We start from the raw sequence: 21,169 nt of genomic DNA on the forward strand, positions 1-21,169 counted from the left end.
TAACTTGAGATTTTTTTTATTTACTTTTATTTTTTTAAGTTTTTTTTTGTCTTTTTGCCTTTTCTAGGGTCACTTCCACCGCGTATGGAAGTTCCCAGGCTAGGGGTCTAATAGGCGCTGTAGCTGCTGGCCTATACCAGAGCCACAGCAACTCGGGATCTGAGCTGCGTCTGCAACCTACACCACAGCTCATGGCAGTTCTGGATCCTTAACCCACTGAGTAAGGCCAGGGATCAAACCCGCAACCTCATGGTTCCTAGTTGGGTTCGTTAACCACTAAGCTACGATGGGAACTCTGAGATTTTTTTTAAAATTAGTAGTGATCTTTTGATGTTCCAACTGACTGGTCAAAAACTCCTATGTATTCCGGGTCTTCCTTTGCCTTTTTGGAGCAGTGCCTCAGCTCTATGTGAGAGGCTGTGTCCCTGGTAGGCTTAAGTCCTCTGTTTTGTCTGAATAAAACATAGTTATCAACTTTCAGGTTGTGCATTTTTTTCAGTCAGCATTACCTAAATGCTTAGCAATAGAAAATCCAAACATGGTGGCATGAACCAAATTATATGAGTGAGTGAGTGGAGATTAGAGCAGAAAACTTATTCTCCCAAAAAGTTGCTTCGTAATAATGCAACCGTTTAAATGGAGCATCCATGCCATTAATGACAACTAATGAAAAAATTAGTGTGTACTATGAGATTTATTCCAACTGTTAATATTGTGTATGTGTTTGCATGCATTTGTGACAGGATGTATGAAAACAAATCCACAACTTTTAAAAAACATTTTCATTTCTTTTTTTATGGTGTTAACGTTTTGTAGATATATTTATGTCATCACTAATTTTTAAATTTCTTGAAGTGATTATATATTCTACTGTACTTACTTATGTAATTCTACTTTCTTCATTACTAGCATGTGTAAACAGAAATTATCCAGCCACTGCTATATACATACATTTTTTATAATTACATCTAGTGGTCTCATCTTTTGCCATAATGAGCATTGCATTGTACTTCACATATAGAAGTTGAGCAGTTTTTGAAAAGAAATGCATATCCTGCCTGATGGGCAGGATAAACTGTAGAATTCTCAATATTTTTGCTTCTGCTTCTTTTAGGTATACATTTTGAAGCCAAAACTGCTGATTATTTGTTAGAAGAATTTTTTTTGGGGGGGGGGGTGTTTAGGGATGCACCTATGGCATACGGAAATTCCCAGGCTAGGGGTCAAATCGGAGCTGTAGCTGATGGCTTATACCACAGCCACAATGCCAGATCTGAGCTGCAACTGTGACCTACATCATAGCTCAGGGCAACATGGGGTCCATAACCTACTGAGCAGAGCCAGGGATTGAACCCATCTCTTCATGGATATTAATCAGGTTTGTTACTACTGAGCCACAAAGGTAATTCCAGTAACAAGGATTTTACTGCATGGGTGTAAGTTGTCTGAAAGAAGGGAATTTTCAAAATAGTTCTGCTTTATTTACTGCAGTGAAGCATATCAAGTACCTGTGTGCTAAATGGTTTATACCACTTGACTTGGCACCATAAAAGGATTATCTTGGTGATAGTGATATTCCCCTCATTATCTGTTATGAATTGCCACATTCTTTTGACCTTCTTCAATTCTAACCCTTTCTCTAATTTTATTCTACTTTAAATTGAACATTAGCTATCTCTTGAATTAGTGTCTTTGTTACTGCCCTCACCCCACTGTGTTCAATGACTTGAAAAATTTTAGGAGGATAATAATATATAATGAAGATCTATAAGGAGGATATATAAGGAAGATAATAATATATAATCACTCCTCTATCTTTGTGTTCTGATGTCGGCTTGTGTCCTCACTACCTCTTCATTAATAGATCATCTTGATCAGATTACTTAAATGCTCTGAGCCCTTCTTTAGATAATGATAATTATATGGTCTCTGTGATATGTAATTATGTAATTATATTAGTCAGGGTTCTTCCGAGATAATGCTGTGTAACAAAGAGTTACATAATCTCAACAAGCATTAACTTATTGGTCAAAGCTCTGAAGGTCTTCTGGGCCAGTTGTGTTTAGGATGTAGTTCAGGTTCGAGTCACTTTCATGCCTTTCATTTTGGTACCTGCAGCTACCCAGGCATAATCTTATTATCATAGATGCTAAAACCCAGGAGACCATGCTAACCCAAAATTTAAATAAACACATTTAAAAACTTGTTTACATTACCTCCACTAATGTTTCTTGATTAAGGCTCTACTTTGCTTCTTGTGAATAGATCCCACCCCTTTGTTCCCAAAGATACTGACAGAATTCTCTGTTCTGCCCTATGGAACCATGCTTGTTATATAATATGTTTTTCTTCTGAATATCAATTACCTAAGTCACTCACTTCGCATTCAGTCTTGCAAAAAAACCTTTTCCTTGAAAGCTGTTAGTCTTCTAACGCTAGCTACAAAAGAAATTGTGTGTGCATGCATTGCAATAAGCCTGTGAAAATATTTACATTCTCATAAAGCATCAGGAAAATGCAAGTAAAAAAAAGCATAAGAAATGTGATAATACTCTTACCTACCATATGACAAAAATAGTTCACATCCAGCATTGCAAAATTTTCAGGGAAATTTTCACTCACACAGTTGATGACAGTATAAATTTCTAAATCTTTAGAAGAGCAATTTGTCAGTATCTGTAGTAAAAAAAAAAAAAAATGCCTCTTTTGAATACTCACCAAGAATTTATCTAGATATACCATCAAAGATGTCAAGTAATTTATGTGAATTATTTATTGCAGTATATTTGCAGTGATGAAATGTTTAAATAATCTAAATTTCCATTAATGTGTTGTTTAAATATAATATATTACCTATAGTAGAAACTTCTGCAATTATGGAAAGGAATTAAAAAGATCAGTGTTTATAGACATGAGAATAGTCTGAGATATACTCTTAGGTGGTGAAAGAAAAAAGGTGAAGAAGTATAGTGGGCAAATTTTTATATATTAAAATATGTTTAAGCACTGACTTGATATATACACATCACACACACACACACACACACACACACACACACACACACACACACGCAAAGACACACACATGTTCTTTTATTCCACTAGAAGGAAACAAAATAAGGAGTTCCCATCATGGCTCAGTGTTTAACAAATCTGACTAGGAACCATGCGGTTGTGGGTTCAATCCCTGACCTTGCTCAGTGGGTTAAGGATCCGGCATTGCCGTGAGCTGTGGTGTAGTTCTCAGACGCGGCTCGGATCCTGTGTTGCTGTGGCTGTGTTGTAAAACAAAGGCTATAGCTCCTATTAGACCCCTAGCCTGGGAAACTCCGTGTGCCGCAGAAGCAGCCCTAGAAAAGGCAAAAAGGAAACAAAATAAAAAGTTAACAAGCTTTGGATTGGGGGAAACCTCCTACTATTTTTTCTTTTTTGACTTCAATTCTTTGACTATTTTGCAATGAGCAGATGTTACTTAAAAATGAAAAAATAAAACAGAAAATAAAGCTACACTGCCTATGAAGAGTTATTTAATGATTAAAAAAATTTGGTATGTGCCAAGTGAATATATAGTCACTAAGACTTTCTAGGGTAGCATAGTGGGTATGAAATTAAATATCATGTAGAAGCAGGCTTCGGGCTGAATGCTATATACTAAGTAGAATCATGTAGCAGATGAAGAGACTGTGGTACCATTCTATTCAGGGGCTTTCTATAAACTAAGTTTAGCATATTAATTGGTTGTGGTACTTTTTTGTTGTTGTTCTTTTTTAGGGCCCCATTCATGACACATGGAAGTTCCCAGACTAGGGGTTAAATCAGAGCTGCGGCTGCCAGCCTAACCTGGTCTGGGAGTTTCCATATGCCACAGGTGCAGCTCTAAAAAGCAAAAAACATAAAATAAATAAATAAAGGTAAAGGAAGATTTTTTTTCCCCTACAGATTATCACAGAATTTTGAGTAGAGTTCCCTGTGCTATACAGCAGGTCCCTGTTGACTATCCTTTTTATATACCATAGTGTGCACACGCCAGTCCCAAACCCCAAATTCTTCCCTACCTGCCACCTTTCCCCTTTAGTAACCCTAAGTTTGTTTTCCAAGTCTGTGAGTCTGTTTCTGTTTTATAAATAAGTTCATTTGCATCACTTTTTTGATTATATATATTTGTGGATAGATAAGTATTATTGATGGACACACACATCATAGAAATTGATCTGAACATCCCTAATGGATATATACATTTAAGTTTTCCATCTCAAAAGGCAAAATATTTCCTTTTGAGTCTTTTGTTTGAGTGTCTGCTTTTTTGAAAAGAGAGATTAAATATTCAGTAGCATGCCTAGGGCTGTTCATTGTTCCTCTCAGGGATACATTAATGAGGTGTTTGAAGAAATTTAGAATATGTTACTCACCTAATGAGGTTTGTTGCTTTTTAAGATTGAGAATGTGTTTCAGGCCATCATGAATATAAAAGACTCCTTCCCTGTTACAGATTAATAAGTATCCTGTTGGCTGTGGATGTGATTCCTCAAGCCTTGAACTTCCTACTCTTAATGTGAAGGGTTGACTTTTTTTTATGCCTTTTAGGGCTGTCCCCTCAACATATGGACGTTCTCAGGCTAGGGTTCGAATTGGAGCTACAGCTGCTGGCCTATACCACAGCCACAGAAATGTGGGACCCGGGCAGCACCTATGACCTACACCATAGCTCACCACAAAGCTGGATCCCTGACCCACCAAGGTAGGCCAGGGATTGAATCTGTGTCCTCATGGATACTAGTGGGATTTGTTTCTGATGCCCCCAATGGGAACCCCAGGGTAGACATTTTTAATTAAACTTGAGTTTTGATGATGATGTAGTATTGAGAATCTTCAGGGAACAGTGCTTGAACAGATACAACTGTTCCATATTTTAGGATCTACCAAGATTGCATTTTGGTTCAGAGCTAAAAAGAAATGCAGAAAAGTTCCATTCACAAAATTGTTCATCATCATGTCCATCATGATAAATTTTGAAATTTCAGAAATTTAACTTCATGTAGCTAAAACAACTCAATGGAAGTCATTTCTGGACTCAACAGAAGTCTGGAAATTGGAAAAGGTTGTTAAAAACAATGTGACCACCTTGTTGGTGTGGGCATCTCTTTGATCACCTAAAAGTGAAATTAGAGTGTGGCATTTCCGCTGTTGTTATCTCACTGCTTAATCTGTATCAGAGCTTTATACACATAACAACCTTTTTAAATCTTAATACAATGTGAGTCTTTCCAAATTGCTTTATAAATAATTTTGGAAAAAATAATCCAAAAAAGGAAACAGAGATTTGTATATAGGAAAAAGTGTTCTAAAACTTAATTTTGCAAGATATTTACTTAGAAATGTGAGTTTATAAGATGTATGGCAGGAAAGAGTGGACAACATAAGGTCATGTGAAGGCAATTAGATCAAAGGAATATACTCTGGTGTCCCTAAAGTAAGAGAGACCCAGTGACATCTCTAATTCAAAGATGCTTCAGGCAGGAGCATCCTATCTCAAGATGTGTGACTATGCCTGATCAAATGTTACTATGCTATGTTAATATGGCATTCAAATATGTTAATATGCAAATGTTAATATTTGAATATGTTAATATCTGAAAGTTAATATGCCATTCAAATCCTCAAATGTAAATAGGAAAAATAACTATGTAAGTATCTGTGAATCAGTAATCTTTGCATATGGAGATTTTTGTTTGTTTGCTTTCAGTCAATAGGAATCCATAAAATGAGAAGTTTTAAGAGAAAGAAAAAAAAAAAAAACTGGTTGTGCCCACAGCATTTGGAAGGCCACAGCAACAGCAGTGACTGCTGGATTCTTAACCTCCTGAGCCACAAGGAAACTCCAGAGGTAAAAAAAAAATATAAAAACATTTTGGCAAATAGTCAAGGTCCAAATATCCACATATGGGCATCTTCAGGATGATATCAGCAGGGGGAAAAATGGCAGAATGCATAAATGAGAAACATGATATAAGTCTCACAAAGTATAACTTTAGTAGTAAGTATTAAAAAAATTTTTTTGTTAGTTTTGAATCTCATTCAAAAGGAAACCAAGGTGGAATTCCCATCACGGAGCAGCAGAAATGAATCCGACTAGGAACCATGAGGTGGCAGGTTCGATCCCTGGCCTCATTCAGTGGGTTAAGGATCTGGCATTGCCATGAGCTGTGGTGTAGGTCACAGACACAGCTCGGATCTGGTGTTGCTGTGACTCTGGTGTAGGACAGCAGCAACAGCTCTGATTAGACCCCTAGCCTGGGAACCTCAGTATGTTGCTGGTGCAGCTCTAAAAAGACAAAAGATAAAAAAAAAAAAGAAGAAGAAAAAAAATAAAAGAAACCAAGATTAATTCATTAGAAAGTTGAGAACTTTGGGAGCAAAGTCCAGTTTAAAATGTAAACAAACTTAAGCCATTTGTTTCCTATATAGACAAGAAAGGGGAAGCAGAGAAGAAATAAGTGGGATTGAAGGTAAACCTGTTCCAATTTTTCCATTAATTCAATTTGCTTCTGCAAATCAATGCATAGCAACTAGATTGGCCTAATGTATTCTTTACAATGACTTTTGAGTTTTCTCTATTTTTATTTTTCTTTTTTCGTTAACTCCAACCATTCAGTAGTTCAACTAACAAAACTCTCACAAACATATTATGTGCCCCATCTATATCCACTTATCTTTAGCAATTTGTTGCAAGCTCAGCTGACTTCTGTGAGAATCAGACGAAGATCCTTGTCTAGCTAGTGAGCAAGATTCAGACCCTAAGGACAGGACCATCTGTGCTGAGGAATTAGGAATCTTGGGAGCAGTGCTTAACCAATGACTAAAGAGTTAATATAAAATGCACCAATCTCTTTTTCCCTTGTGTGGGATAATTTGGAGGCATACTCTTCACACTGTTTCCTAAAGTTTCCTGAGCAGATTAAGCATCAGTGATCCATAGTGGGAGCTGGCTTGATAGTGTTTCTTCCTTTACTCATTACTCACCACTTACTAGCCATTTCCTTCACCTTTCTCATAAACTAGTTGCAAGAGACTCTGGCCTCAGGAACTACCACTGAGGAGTTCCCTGGTAGCTTAGTGAATTAAAGATCCAGCATTGTAACTGCTGTGGTTCATGTCCTTGCTCTGATGTGAGTTTGATACCTAGCCTGGGAACTTCTGCATGCCATAGGCATGCCCATCACAAAAAATAAGAGGAAAAAAAAAAAAAAAAAACTACCACTGGAGAACTCAAACTAAGACAAAACTCAACCAAACAAGTTATTTTGTACAGTGTAAATAAATCTCAGCTAAATTCTCACATTACAAGGATGTTAGGACAAAAATAACCTGTTTGTCTAGTCATTGGATCTCTGAAATCTCTGTTTGGATTGAGAGAGATTGAAAGATCACTTGGGTATTTTATTTTATTTTATTTTTTTTAATTTTTTATTTATTTATTTTTTTTATCTTTTTGTCTTTTTGTTGTTGTTGTTGCTATTTCTTGGGCCACTCCCGCGGCACATGGAGGTTCCCAGGCTAGGGGTCGAATCGGAGCTGCAGCCACCAGCCTACGCCAGAGCCACAGCAACGTGGGATCCGAGCCGCGTCTACAACCTACACCACAGCTCACGGCAACGCCGGATCCTTAACCCACTGAGCAAGGGCAGGGACCGAACCCGCAACCTCATGGTTCCTAGTCGGATTCGTTAACCACTGCGCCACGACGGGAACTCCACTTGGGTATTTTAGAAGATATGAGAAATAAGATTCATTCTGGTGCAGCCATTTTCAAAAAGCAAGGGCTGCTGTGAGCAGCAGCTCAGAGTTGAAGTTAGTGGCTAAGGGCACATGCACTGAACCATCACTCTGGCCTCCTCTCCATATGCACTGCACAGCTGGTCAGGCTTCTGGAGGAGCCTTCTGTAGCAAGACAGCCTGCTGGGCTTGAGATAAAACACACCTGCTCCTCGGTGCTTCCTTCTGGGACCTTCTATGCTAAAGAGGATCATCTATTTTTCAATAAATACTGAGCTCAATTATGAGCATCCAGCAGGCAGTGGATGCCAAGGACTGGAAAAAAAAAAAAAAAGGCCAGGATCTGCAGAAGGAAATTGATGGGACATTATTCTAGGAGAAAGAGAGTTGTATCTGCCAATTCCTATTGGTCTCATACCTACCAGGATGACAGAGACATCTGCAATCTTAAAAAGACTTTTAGGAGAAAAATAAGCTCAATTCTCAGAGGACCACAGGTTTGCATTTGCTTCCAATGTCCACTGCCACTTCTATGGCTTGATATTGAGATCCCTTGAGCAAAAATGTTAGGAAGACATACTGGAAAGTGCAATTGCTGTTTAAGTAGATCGCCAATTTCCTTAAGATTCAGAATATATTTAAGCAGTATTTTCATCTATTAAACATTAAAATAACTCAGAGCCACCAGTACTCTGGTTCAAATTTGACCAGATGGTTTTTCTTGTCCATTTTCTGTTGGTGGACTCAAGAATCAAAAGTTAACTGCTCAACGGAGTTCCTGTTGTGGCTCAGTTGAAACCAACATGAATAGTATCCATGAATATGTGGGTTCCATCCCTGGCCTCACTCAGTGGGTTAAGGATCTGGCATTGATGTAAGCTGTGGTATAGGTCACAGATATGGTTCAGATATGGTATTTCTGTAGCTGTGGCATAGACCAGCAGCAGTAGCTCCAATTTAACCCCTAGCCTGGAACTTCCATATGCCATGGGTGTGGCCCTAAAAAAAAAAAATTACCACTCAAGGAGTTTCCATTGTGGCTCAGTGAGTCAAGAACACAACATAGTGTCCTTGAGGAGTCAGGTTCCATTCCTAGCCTTGCTTGGTGGGTTAAGTATCTGATGTTGCTACAAGTTGCAGCAGAGATTACAGAGTTGGCTCAGATCGAGCATTGTTGTGTCTGCCTGTGGCCAGAAGCCTCAGCTCTGACTCAGCCCCCAGACTGGGAACTTTCATTCGTAGCAAGTGCAGCCCTAAAAAAAAAAAAAAAAAAAAAAAAAAGAGAGAGAAGCTAGATGGCAGAGGAAAACATATATAGACTGAACACCCTCTGACATAAACCAGAGAAATATCTTCTCAGACCCACCTCCTAAAGTAATGACAATGAAAACAAAAATTAACAAATGGCATCTAATTAAACTTAAAAGTTTCTGCACAGCAAAGGAAACCCTACACAAAATGAAAAGACAACCCATGGAATGGGAAAAAAAATTTGCAACTGAAGAGACTGACAAGGGATTAATCTCCAAAATTTTAAACACCTCCTGCAGCTCAACACCAAAAAAACAAACAACCCCATCAAAAAATGGGAAGAAAATCTAAACAGACAATTCTCCAAAGGAGACATACAGGTGGAGAATACACACATGAAAACATATTCAACATCACTAATTATTAGAGAAATGCAAATAGAAACTATGAGGTACCACATTACACTAGCTAGAGTGGCCGTCATCTAAAAGTCTACAAATTATCAATGCTGGAGAGGTTGTGGAGAAAAGGGAACCCTATTACACTGTTGGTGGGAATATAAATTGGTGCAACCACTGTGGAAAACAGTATGGAGATTCCTCAGAAAATTAAAAATAGAATTACCATTTGATCCAGCAATCCCACTCTTGGGCATCTATCCAGAGAAAACCATGATTCAAAAAGATACATGTACTCCAATGCTCATTGCAGCAATATATACAATAGTCAAGACATAGAAACAACCTAAATGTTCATCGACAGTGGAGTGGATAAAGAGGAAGTGGTACATATATACAATGGAATATTACTCAGCCATTAAAAGGAAACAAATAACAGCATCTGCACCAACATGGATGGGCCTAGAAATTATCATGTTAAGTGAAGTTAGGCAGTGAGACATCAATATCATATTCTATCACTTACATGCGGAATCTAAAAAAAGGTCACAGTGAACTTTTTTGCAGAACAGATACTGACTGTAGTAGAGACAGCAGAACTTATGGTTTCCAAAGCTGATATTTTAGGGAGTAGGGGGGTGGGCTGGGGATTTGGGATGGAAATGCTATAAAATTGGGTTGTGATCATCATTGTACAACTATAAATGTAATAAAGTTCATTGAATTAAAAAAAGGAAAATGAAATATTTAAAACAACAGCAACAAAAAAAGAAAGCTAGATGGCTGTTGACTAAATTATGTATGTTTTACATGATAGAAGCATTTCTAATACATGCATTGTTTCATGGTATCTCAGAAGCTGTTATTGAGAGTCCCCATTTCTTATGAGCCAGAACAATTTGAAAGTTGGGAGAGAAGACAAAGACCACATCTGTCAAATAGCTCTCAGTTAGTGAGACCCTCCCCTCCATTTCAGTTTCTCTGCGGAGGCATCTTTCCAAGGGCTGGCTTACTGCCCCTACAGTAGTAGAGACAGCAGAACTCTTGCATATTCACTCTGATATGTATGTTGCAGGATTTGGGATTTCAAGAAACACTACATTTGAATTTTTTTCTCCTCTAGCTATTTCTTCTTTATGCCTTGATATTGTCAATTGAACCATGACCATGGTTTATAATGAGCTACATTTGGATAGAACATGGCTGCTGTTTACACATGTTAGAAAACCACATATGGGGAGAAGAGGGGCTTTCACAGTTTTCTTTAGGGCTCCTATGTTAGCCTTCAAAAAATCATTATATAACAAGTTTTCTTCTCCCTGAAAATGGTTAAAAACAATTTGCTAAATTCAGACCAAAAGAGAAGTGAAAAATTGTGTGACAATGAATTATGACATTAAAGAACTCTAATCTTTGGGTCATTATGGAGATTTTGGTAAATGATATCAAACTGATGTTTGCCAATATTTTATTATAGCTCTTTGAAAATGGCTTCAATCAGGTGTTGTTTTATAAATGTCTGTGTACATCTTTTTGAGATAGAGGATCTTGTGACAGAATAGTTCAATTTCTCTCAGTAATATTCAGTAGAAATATAATGTAAGACACATCAAGATTTCAGATGTTCTAGTTGCCACATTAAATTTTTTCATGAGTTTGGTGTTAGCAGATGAAAACTATTACACTGAGAATGGATAAGCAATGAGGTCCCCTGTATAGTACAGGGAACTATATCCAATATCTTGTGATAGACCATGATGGATGATAATATGAGAAAAATAATGTATATATATATGTATGAATGGGTCACTATGCTGTACAGAAGAAATTGACAGAATATTGTCAATCAACTGTATTTTAATAATTTTTTTAAATAATAAAAAATGTATTTTTAAAAAGTTAAATCAAATATATTTAACCCAATGAAGCCAAAATTTTTATTTCAAGATTTAATTGATATAAATTTATTGAGATATTTTATGATTTTTTGTATTAAGCCTTTGAAATCTGGTGTGTAGTTTACAATTACAACACATTCCAGTTTGGAATGGCCACTCTTCAAGGGCTCAGTAGTCACAAGTGCCTAGTGGCCATGATGTTGGACAGCAAGTCTAAATAGTATCAAGACACAAAATCCAAGAATGAAAATTGTTGCTTATTTCAAGCCCAGTAAAACACTATATTGCCCTGAGGGCATTCTGGGGAAAGGAGGGAACTTACATAATATAGTGTTGAAAACTCACAGAAGATAATGCCTTTTCCCAAAATAAATCACTTACATTTAAGAATTAGTTCTACGGCTCAGCACTGCATATCTTGGAGTCATCTCAATGCATTCCTTGGCATCTGGACAAGGATACAGTGACTTTTACTGCCTCTAGGACATGATTTGTTTGACTTTTGAAAGGTAAACAATGACCAAAAATATGGAAGTTATAAATATTAAGGAATTCTTTCATTGTACATTTGGGAGTTTTTAGAATGAGAACAGAGTAGTTTTCCCCCCCTCCATACTAGAATCGTTTTATTAAGAAAGCGTTATGACTACAGAGAATGCTACGAAATTATGTTGTAAGACATCTTCTCCTCCACCAAGTTGTCTTTATAATCAGTCCAAAAAAAAAAAGGCCATTTTAACGGCACCATTTTTGCTGTATTTGTTTTTCTACTCACTGTCAGCTGCAAAGAATGCAGAATTACACTGGCTTCAATTTGGATGCCCTAAGCATGAAACTGTCCTGCTTTATATCCTGGAAATAAGACCATTCCCAGTTAATCCTATATAGCCATGAAGCCTCAATGAAACATTTGAAACTAGTCTTTATAGAGACATGAAATATTTTATTTGTCAGGGTATTAATGCCATTTATACGTTTCTGACTATCGGCAGCAAAGATGTGAAGTTATATGAGGTATTAAGAGTTTTTCCCTCTTTTGCATTGGGGTAGTATTTCTGTCTGACCCCTTAACTTCCTTCTTCATATTTCTTAAGGGTTTTACTTAACAGAACAATGTATAAACCTATCCAGGAATGTTCCCACCACCTTTGTTTAGGTAGAAATTGTAGGAGTTTTCTATTTGTCAATATTTACTTCTAAGCTCAATAGGACATGTAACAGTCAATTGATGAAATCTCAAATACAGAAAACCAATTTATGATGACAAATATTCTGTATTAAGGTACCTTAGTTTTTCACAATTTACATATAATATTCCTTGCTAAGCCATAAGTCAGATACAAAAGGGACTTGTGGAGTTCCCGTAGTGGCGCAGTGGTTAACGAATCCGACTAGGAACCATGAGGTTGAGGGTTCGATCCCTGCCCTTGCTCAGTGGGTTAAGGATCCGGCGTTGCCGTGAGCTGTGGTGTAGGTTGCAGACGCGGCTCGGATCCCGCGTTGCTGTGGCTCTGGCGTAGGCCGGTGGCTACAGCTCCGATTCAACCCCTAGCCTGGGAATCTCCATATGCCGCGGGAGCGGCCCAAGGAATAGCAACAATAACAACAACAACAACAACAAAAAAAAAAAGACAAAAGACAAAAGGGACTTGTAATAGCTCATGAAAAGTAAGAAAACACAAAAAAATATTTGTAAAAGCTCTAGGAAAATAGTGACTTCCAGTTATAATTGAATCCCGATACATTTAAAGTTAGGTATAAAGCAGATAATATTGAACTTTAGCTAATAGGAAAGATTTGGAAAAACACATGCTTTGGGGAAGGTTCTAAATCAAAATTGTCATTAGGAAAATATTTTCCTAAAATAGAAAAGAGGGATTTCATATATAGATGAAGACTCACTCCTGCAAAAATAGGCCCTGAAAGTGTACATTATAAAAAGAAGAAAAAACTTGAAACCAGCAGTGATGATAGGAACATATGAATGAAAAGGAGAATTGACCAAAGAGTCATAAATTTTAAGTGTATTATTCATATATTTATATTCTATTTATCTATCTATCTAGTCCTCTTTGGTGTGTGTGTGTGTGTGTGTGTGGTTTTTTAATAGGTTCACATTGAAGTATGTTTCCCATGCTTTACTTTCCTATAAGATCTTAAGTGTTTCAAAATGGTTTTTCCTACCCTAAAGACAACAAAGTTTTGCAATGATTACTTAATTTGTATTTTGCACAATGTTTTCCAATTGTCATCCATTATAATATAGGCAATACATATTGTTAGGAAAAAATCTGGCCCCCAAACATTATATTCACAAGAGTCCTAAAGTTCCTACCAAGGTACACCTTGCTTTGCCTAGTATGGTTCATTTCATATACCATATTAATTATACTTAAAAATCAACATTGTCTCCATTATTTTTGTGCAAATGTCCCAAATACATTTTTATTTAAATGTCTTATAGCTAATTCCTATTTCCTAAGAAATTCTCTTTGACTCTGTTGAACTTGAATGTTTAAACTGTCTCACTTTTATGCCATTGCTACCCAATAATTTCCGCTTAGGCTAGCATTTGATTCAATTTTCAAATAGTTCCATATTAGCAGGACTACTGAAAGAGATGTAAATATCTTATAAAATAGAAGTGTTGTTTAAATTTTTTTTTAAAGATACAAACATTAACTCTTTCCAGAGGGTATATTTTTGCTCATGAATTAATTAATTCATTGATTCAATATGAATTTACAGAAAATAATTCAATAATTAATTAACCAGAAGCTACTAGGGGCAAAGGTAATGAGCTAGTCATTATGATGTGGGGGTAGTGGGATATAAAAAAATGAGTATGCTGTGTGTTATCAAGGTTTAAACTACTCACAAAGAGCAGCTCTACAGACATAACTACAGTACAAGGGAGAAAGTAATAAGTACCATAAGAATAGATGGAATAATTTTGTACTCAGAGGAGAGAGAACACACTCAACTCTGATGATTGGAGAAGCTTTCCTGCATTAAATGACTTATTAGAAAAAGACAAGAGACAAATAAGATTTAAACAGAGAGTGTCACAGCCAATAAGAACAAGAACTACAGTTCAAATTTGGAGAAGCCCACATTTTACACAGGGAGTGATACCAGCGGTGAGGGGAGGGCCCCTGCAGGAGGGCAGTAAACAATTTGTGGAGAGGCTTGAAGGATCCAGGAGCGAGTCTTTGGCTGAGGTGGACAATTCACCATGTGTGAGCAGAGATATTACCCTACATAAGGAGCACAGGACTAGATGATTGTTGGGAGAAGATGTAGCAGAGCCTTGTGGGATACGGGAAGTCTTGTGAAGGATGAAAAAGATATTGTGAAAAGCAATCATCCAAGGATTTGTCATGAAAGAGCAGGAAAAATCAAAGAGGCTGATGGAATCATTAAAAAAAGAGAATGGTAATACATATGGAGGAGATCTTATCTCAGAGGAAAGATGGGCTAACAACAAAGTAGCACCTGAGGTAGGTATGCAGTTGTTCTGTGGATCGGAAAATAATGAGGATTGGAGCATGGGAGTGATTTGGGTTATTCGAGATGCAGGTTTTTGTTTATTTAAGCACTAAATTTTGTAGGTAAATATTAACTGATATTGAAGCATTTCTTGAAGATTGGGGAAGGCTGACCATAGGAAGTATGACAAATACAAGAAAATGAGACATCCAGAGGCACAAATCCCATCTGTTCTTGGGCTGGTTGTGTGCATGAGAGCAAAACGGGACAAAGAAATAAAATGTGTTAAAAATAAGAATGAGTTTAAATTATTTTAAAGTTCACTCTCATTTCCTTACATGTTATTTGCATCTAGTGTTGGGATCTTATAGATTTTTGGTGAATCCTTATAGAAATGTGGTGTTATATGTAGCATCATATAACCTACAGATCAAGACTGAGAAGGCAGAAGAGAAAAGAGATGAACATGGTAAAGGTGAAACACTTGAGATCAGAAGTGTCATAAGCAGAGTGAGTCAGGAAAAGACTCAAGGAGGCAAACCATAGTCAGAGAGAAGATCATGCGCACGGATCAGAGAAAGCAATGGGCCAGAATTCATTTGAGAACAGATTCATATTCTGCACTCACAAATTCTGGAGTGCGGAGTGAAGATGAGGTGTTCAAAGACCAGGTAAACAGGTATGCACCAAAAAGCAGAACAAGCAAGCAAGAGGCACGTGGAATAAAATACATATTTAATGTCCAGGCAATGTCGAGCTAGTATGAATTTTACATGTATAAAATAATATGGAAATATCACTCTAGGGTTTAATTTATTTACTCTTTTTTTTTCATCCATACCTGCAGCGTATGGAAGTTCCCGGGCTAGAGGTCAAATCAGACCTGCAGCCCTACACCATAGCCATGGTCATACTTGATCCAAGCCACGTCTATGACCTACACAGAAGCTTGCTACAATGCGGGATCCTAAACCCACTGAATGAGGGCAGGGATCGATCGAACCCTCATCCTCACAGACACTAGTCAAGTTCTTAACCCACTGAGTCACAATGGAGAACTACTTCTGTTTTATTTTCTTATTATTCTATAGCAGCAGCTGAAGATTCTTACAGAATTTGTGTATGCCATTGACTCTCAACTTTGGCTACTTATTTTAATGACTCAAAGAGCTTTAAAATTACTGATGACTGGACTCTTCCCTTGAGATTCCAATTTAACTTTCCTGGGTACAGTCTGGGCATTAGGAATTTTAGAAGCTCCTCAGAGATTCCACTAGTCTTGGTTGAGAGCACCTGCACATGCAAAGCTGACCAGAGTCCAGCAGCTTATAGGGGAAGGGAACAGCGGAACTTGCCACTGCTGATCTCCTCTCAAATCTAATCTAGTTTGTGAAGCAGAATCCCTGGGGGATACTTAAAAATGCAGAAGGCTGGTCCCTCTCCAAATCTGCTGATTGTGAGTCTGAATGTGGACAGTAGGGCAGGAAATGAATGATTGTGATATACAAATCCTGTTTAAAATACTCTGACTTGTGTCTCTCCTTAATATGTACTTTATTTTAAATTTAGAAAGCATGTATTTAAAATATTAATTTAAAAGGACATTTACATCATATCCTTAAATGGGAATCAAAGTCATTTGCCATACATGCTAAAAAACATAATGAAAAAAACCATGATATTATTGAATGTTCTAGAAACTGTTGCCTGTGAAAGCTCTGAGTCCTGCACTTGTTTTATTTTTTATTTTTTTATTGAAGTATAGTTGATTTACAACATTTTGTTAGTTTTGGGTGCATAGCAAAGTGATTTAGTTATATATATATATTATATATTATTTCTCAGATTCTTTTTCATTATATGTTTTTATAAGACACAATATAGTTTTATGTGCTATATAGTAGCTGCTTGTTGTTTATCTGTTTTATACTTAGTAGTGTGTATATGTTGATCTTAAAATTCTAATTTATCCCTCTCTGTCCCTTTGGTAAGTATAAATTTGTTTTCTATACCTGTGAGTCTATTTGTGCTTTAAACCATACTTTTAAAACCATTGCTACAAATAAAGATTTTGACTTCTGCTGAGTTTCCAAGCTTCTTGAAAAATAATACTTTCACCTGCTTAAGACTGATGATTCAATTGTATTCATTTCTATCTCTAGATTAAATAATAACTGTAATTACCATTACTTATGTGACAAGATCTTGCTAGACCATGAAGAGTCAGAAAGAGTCCAGCCATGATCCTCCACCTTAAGGAGCCACCCACCTAGAGGAGGAAAAACAAGTAAATATTTATGACATGGTGGATCAATGCTCTAAAAGAAACTGGAAGGAACACATAGGATGGGGACAGGAAAGGAGAAGGTCAACTGCAACACTGTCAAAGGAGTCCAGGTGGAAAAGTTATCCTGATGACACAATCAGGAGAAAAATCTGGGTAGCTAGAGACAGTAAAATAGTGTATTATAGAGGTCGTAAAAGAGCCCAATAAGCTAGGAAGTAGAAAACACTCTAAATTATAAATTTCAATGTTTAACCAAGACAGAAGCCACTTTCTCAGGGGGCTTCATCATAAATCTCAGCTTCCTCTTCCCTCTGGAATTCCAACTAATGGAGCAGATTCATAGAGGTCTATTAGTTTGGCAGAGGACATATGAAAGGATTGCAGAAGCCAGGCTGTGTATTTTAGGACCAACATCTCTGCTTACTAGTAAAACAGGACCTAATTAGTTTTAATCTCTGATCAATCAGGTTGGCAAATCCTCCTTTTTTGGGAGCTAGATTAAAAATTGATGATGGGTGAGTGGTATTCCATTGTATATATGTACCACATCTTTTTAATCCATTCATCTGTTGATGGACATTTAGGTTGTTTGCATGTCTTGGTTATTGTGAAAAGTGCTGCTAGGAACATAGGGGTACATGTATCTTTTTCAATAAAATTTTGTCCAGATATATGCCCAGCATTGGAATTGCTGGATCATGTTAGCTCTATATTTAGTTTCCTGAGGTACCTCCATACTCTTTTCCATAGTGGTTGTACCAATTTACTTTCCCACCAACAGTGGAGGAGGATACCCTTTTCTCCACACCCTCTCCAGCATTTGTTATTTGTTGACTTGTTAATGATGGTCATTCTGATTGGTGTGAGGTGGTGCCTCATTGTAGTTTTGATTTTCATTTTTCTAATAATTAGTGATATTCAGTACTTTTTCATAAGGCGGTTGGCCATCCATGTGTCTTCTTTGGAGAAATGTCTGTTTAGGTCTTCTGCCCATTTTTCAATTGGGTTGTTTGTTTGTTTTTGTTGTTGAGTTTCATGAGTTGTTTGTATATTTTAGAGATTAGGCCCTTGTCTGTTGCATCATTTACAAAGATTTTCTCCCATTCTGTGGGTTGTCTTTCAATTTTTTAATGGTTTGCTTTGCTGTGCAAAAGCTTTTGAGTTTGATTAGGTCCCATTGGTTTATTTGTGTCTTTATTGTCATTATTCTAGGAGGTGGATCAAACAAGATGTTGCTGTGATTTATTTCAAAAAGAATTCTGCCTATGTTTTCCTCTAGGAGTTTTATAGTATCTGCCCTTCTATTTAGGTCTTTAATCCATTTGGAGTTTATTTTTGTATATAGTTTATTTTTGTATATACTTTTGTTCTTTTACATGTACCTTTCCAGTTTTTCCAGCACCATTTATTGAAGAGGCTATCTTTCTTTCACTGCATGTTCTGTCCTCCTTTGTCATATATTAGTTGCCGTTAGGTACTTGGGTTTATATCTGGACTTTCTCTCCTGTTCCATTGGTCTATATTTCTGTTTTGTGCCAGTACCATATTGTTTTGATGACTGTAGCTTTGTAGTATTGTCTAAAGACACAAAGCTTGATTCCTCGATTGTTGTTTTTCTTTTTCAGTATTGCTTTGGATATTCAGGGTCTATTGTATTTGCATACACATTTTTAAATATTCTGTTCTAGTCCTGTGAAGAATGTCTTTGGTTATTTGATAGGGATTGCATTGAATCTGTAGATTGCTTTTGGTAGTATAGTCTTTTTGACAATATTGATTCTTCCAATCCAAGAGCATTGTATATCTTTCCATCTGTTGGTGTTGTCTTTGATTTATTTCATCAACGTTTTATAGTTTGGATTAAGAAGATGTGGTACATATATACAATGGAATATTTCTCGGCCATAAAAAGACAAACTAATGCCATTTGCAGCAACATGGATGGATCTAGAAACTCTCATACTAAGTTAGTAAGTCAGAAAGAGAAAAACAAATACTGTATGATATCACTTTTGTGAAATCTAAAATATGGAACAGATGATCCTATATAAAAATAACAAACAAAAAACATAAGCAGATCATGGCCAAGAAGAGCAGACTTGGGGTTCCCAGGAGGGGGACAAGGGGAGAGAGTGGGATGGATGGGCATTTTGGGGGATGCAAACTACTGTATTTGGAATGGATGGGCAATGGGATCCTACTGTATAGAACAGGGGAATGTGTGTGACTCTCACTTTTTGTAAAACAGAACCTGAAGAAACATTGTAAATCAACAATATTTTAATAATAATAAAATAATTAAAAAAGTGGATGATGGGGCTCAGAGGGAGCAGAGCAGATACTTCTCCCCCAGTCCTCCTGTAACAAAGACCACAAAGGTGCTTATAAATATTCATCTTCTAATTTTTTTCCCTAACAGCATAACCTCTATATCATTCAGACAGATGTGGTGTCCAGTTTAGAAACAACATCTACCAGTCCCATTTGAGGTACTAATGTCTGTGGGACAGACTTCTGCCCTGAGTGGTGTTCCTGGAGGTCCTTGGATAGAGCTTGCAGAAAGTTTCCCTACAAGAGTGGCATACCCTAAGGATCTACTAGCATTTATACTTGGCTTTGCTGTTTCCACTAACCAGAAACTCTGATGAAAATACTTCAGGCACAGCAACAATGTTGTGAGGACAAGTATGAGTGTTAGTGGCCTGAGTTAGGCATACATCAAGTTTGATACCTGTAGTAAATAATATAGCTTGAGGCTTAAACTTACTATGGAGAAATATAAATTCCCTAGATTTGTTTATACTACAATTTTTTTTTTTTGAAGGGAATGGTGGTGTCTCTGCTACTTGTAGGAGAATTATAATTCCCGATACTCCCTTCCTCAGAGGAAGAAATGACAACTACTGTCTCTTTCTCCATAACACAAAATGAAGAATTTTGTATGAAGGTATAAATGCTTTTCTTTCTACTTAGAGATAGCAGGCATAATTTATTGCCTTATAAATTTATATGCTACACCAAATATCAGACCAAATGACAGCTAGTAAAAGCACTCTTTTTTTTTTCCCCCACACCAATGGCATTTGGAAGTTCCTAGGGCCAGGGTTTGAACTTAAGCCACAGCAGTGATCTATGCCAAGCTGGATACTTAACCTGCTATACCACCAGGGGAACTGGAAAAAAAGCACTCTCGATAAACTAAAGGAAGAAAATACATTACAAGATCCTTAAAATCTGATTAATTGTCCAAATAAGAGAAAAATCTCAAGAGTTCCTGTTGTGTTAAGAACCTGAAACAGTGTCCAAAAGGTTGTAGGTTCGATCCCTGACCTTGCCCAGTGGGTTAAGGATCAGGTGTTACTGCAAGATGCAGCATAAGTCATGGATGTGGCTTGGATTCCAGTGTTTCTCTGGCTGTGGCAACTGCAGCTCCAATTCAACCCCTAGCCCAGGGAACTGCCATATGTCATAGGTGCAGCCCTAAAAAGAAAAGAAAAAAATCTCACTCTTAATGTTGATAAGTCTAATTTACCATTTCATGCTAAGTCAACTCCTGAAATTATTTTAGAGAAAACTTCTTCCAGGTTTTGCCAATTATTAGGTGGACAATTTGCAGAAGGTTGCCCCAGGAAGTGTTCATGAGAGGATGTGTCGGTCCCTGAAATGGAACTGACAGCTGCTGGATAATGTTGGAGTTCTGGCTTTTGCTTCTGTCCACTCATGTGACAAAGTCATGATGAGTCACCTTGTACTATGAGCATAGACACAGTGCTTATGAGGAAGGATGAGAAAAATACCAATGTATTTCTCTTAAAATTGACCGAGCAATTATAAGAAATCTGCACAATTATCCTAACAAGTTTTTAAGGAGCTGTTCATCACTGTGGACATTTCATGCTTTATATGGTTTTGGTTGAAAATGAATGACAATCCTTAAGCTCTAATGACCAATTTTATAGTAATGTTTGGCACAACAATTTAGGCATGCGACATTAGGCACTGATCTGGCATCATTCAACAGTAGCAATACCCCACTGTAGAGACTGAATGCTAGAGGGAAATATCAACAAAAA

General features: G+C 37.0%; 1 protein-coding gene across 1 annotated transcript in view; it reads right to left on the minus strand.

Moving 5' to 3' along the window:
* Positions 1–785: 785 nt before the first annotated feature.
* LOC146395793 (uncharacterized) overlaps positions 786–21,169 on the minus strand; it is a 116,556-nt gene continuing 96,172 nt past the window's right edge. The window contains exons 4-5 of the mRNA XM_084999929.1: positions 16,994–17,078; positions 786–2,676 (exon numbers count right to left, since the gene is read on the minus strand). Coding sequence (XP_084856055.1) covers positions 2,654–2,676; positions 16,994–17,078 — 108 coding nt within the window. The 3' untranslated portion in view covers positions 786–2,653. The remainder of the gene's footprint in view (positions 2,677–16,993; positions 17,079–21,169) is intronic.

This window comes from Sus scrofa, chromosome 15, assembly GCF_054392235.1.
Source record: "Sus scrofa isolate SSC_HxYL_T2T_F1_AM1 chromosome 15, Sscrofa_HxYL_maternal_Yorkshire_Landrace_v2.0, whole genome shotgun sequence".
In the NCBI taxonomy this organism is placed as follows: domain Eukaryota; kingdom Metazoa; phylum Chordata; class Mammalia; order Artiodactyla; family Suidae; genus Sus; species Sus scrofa.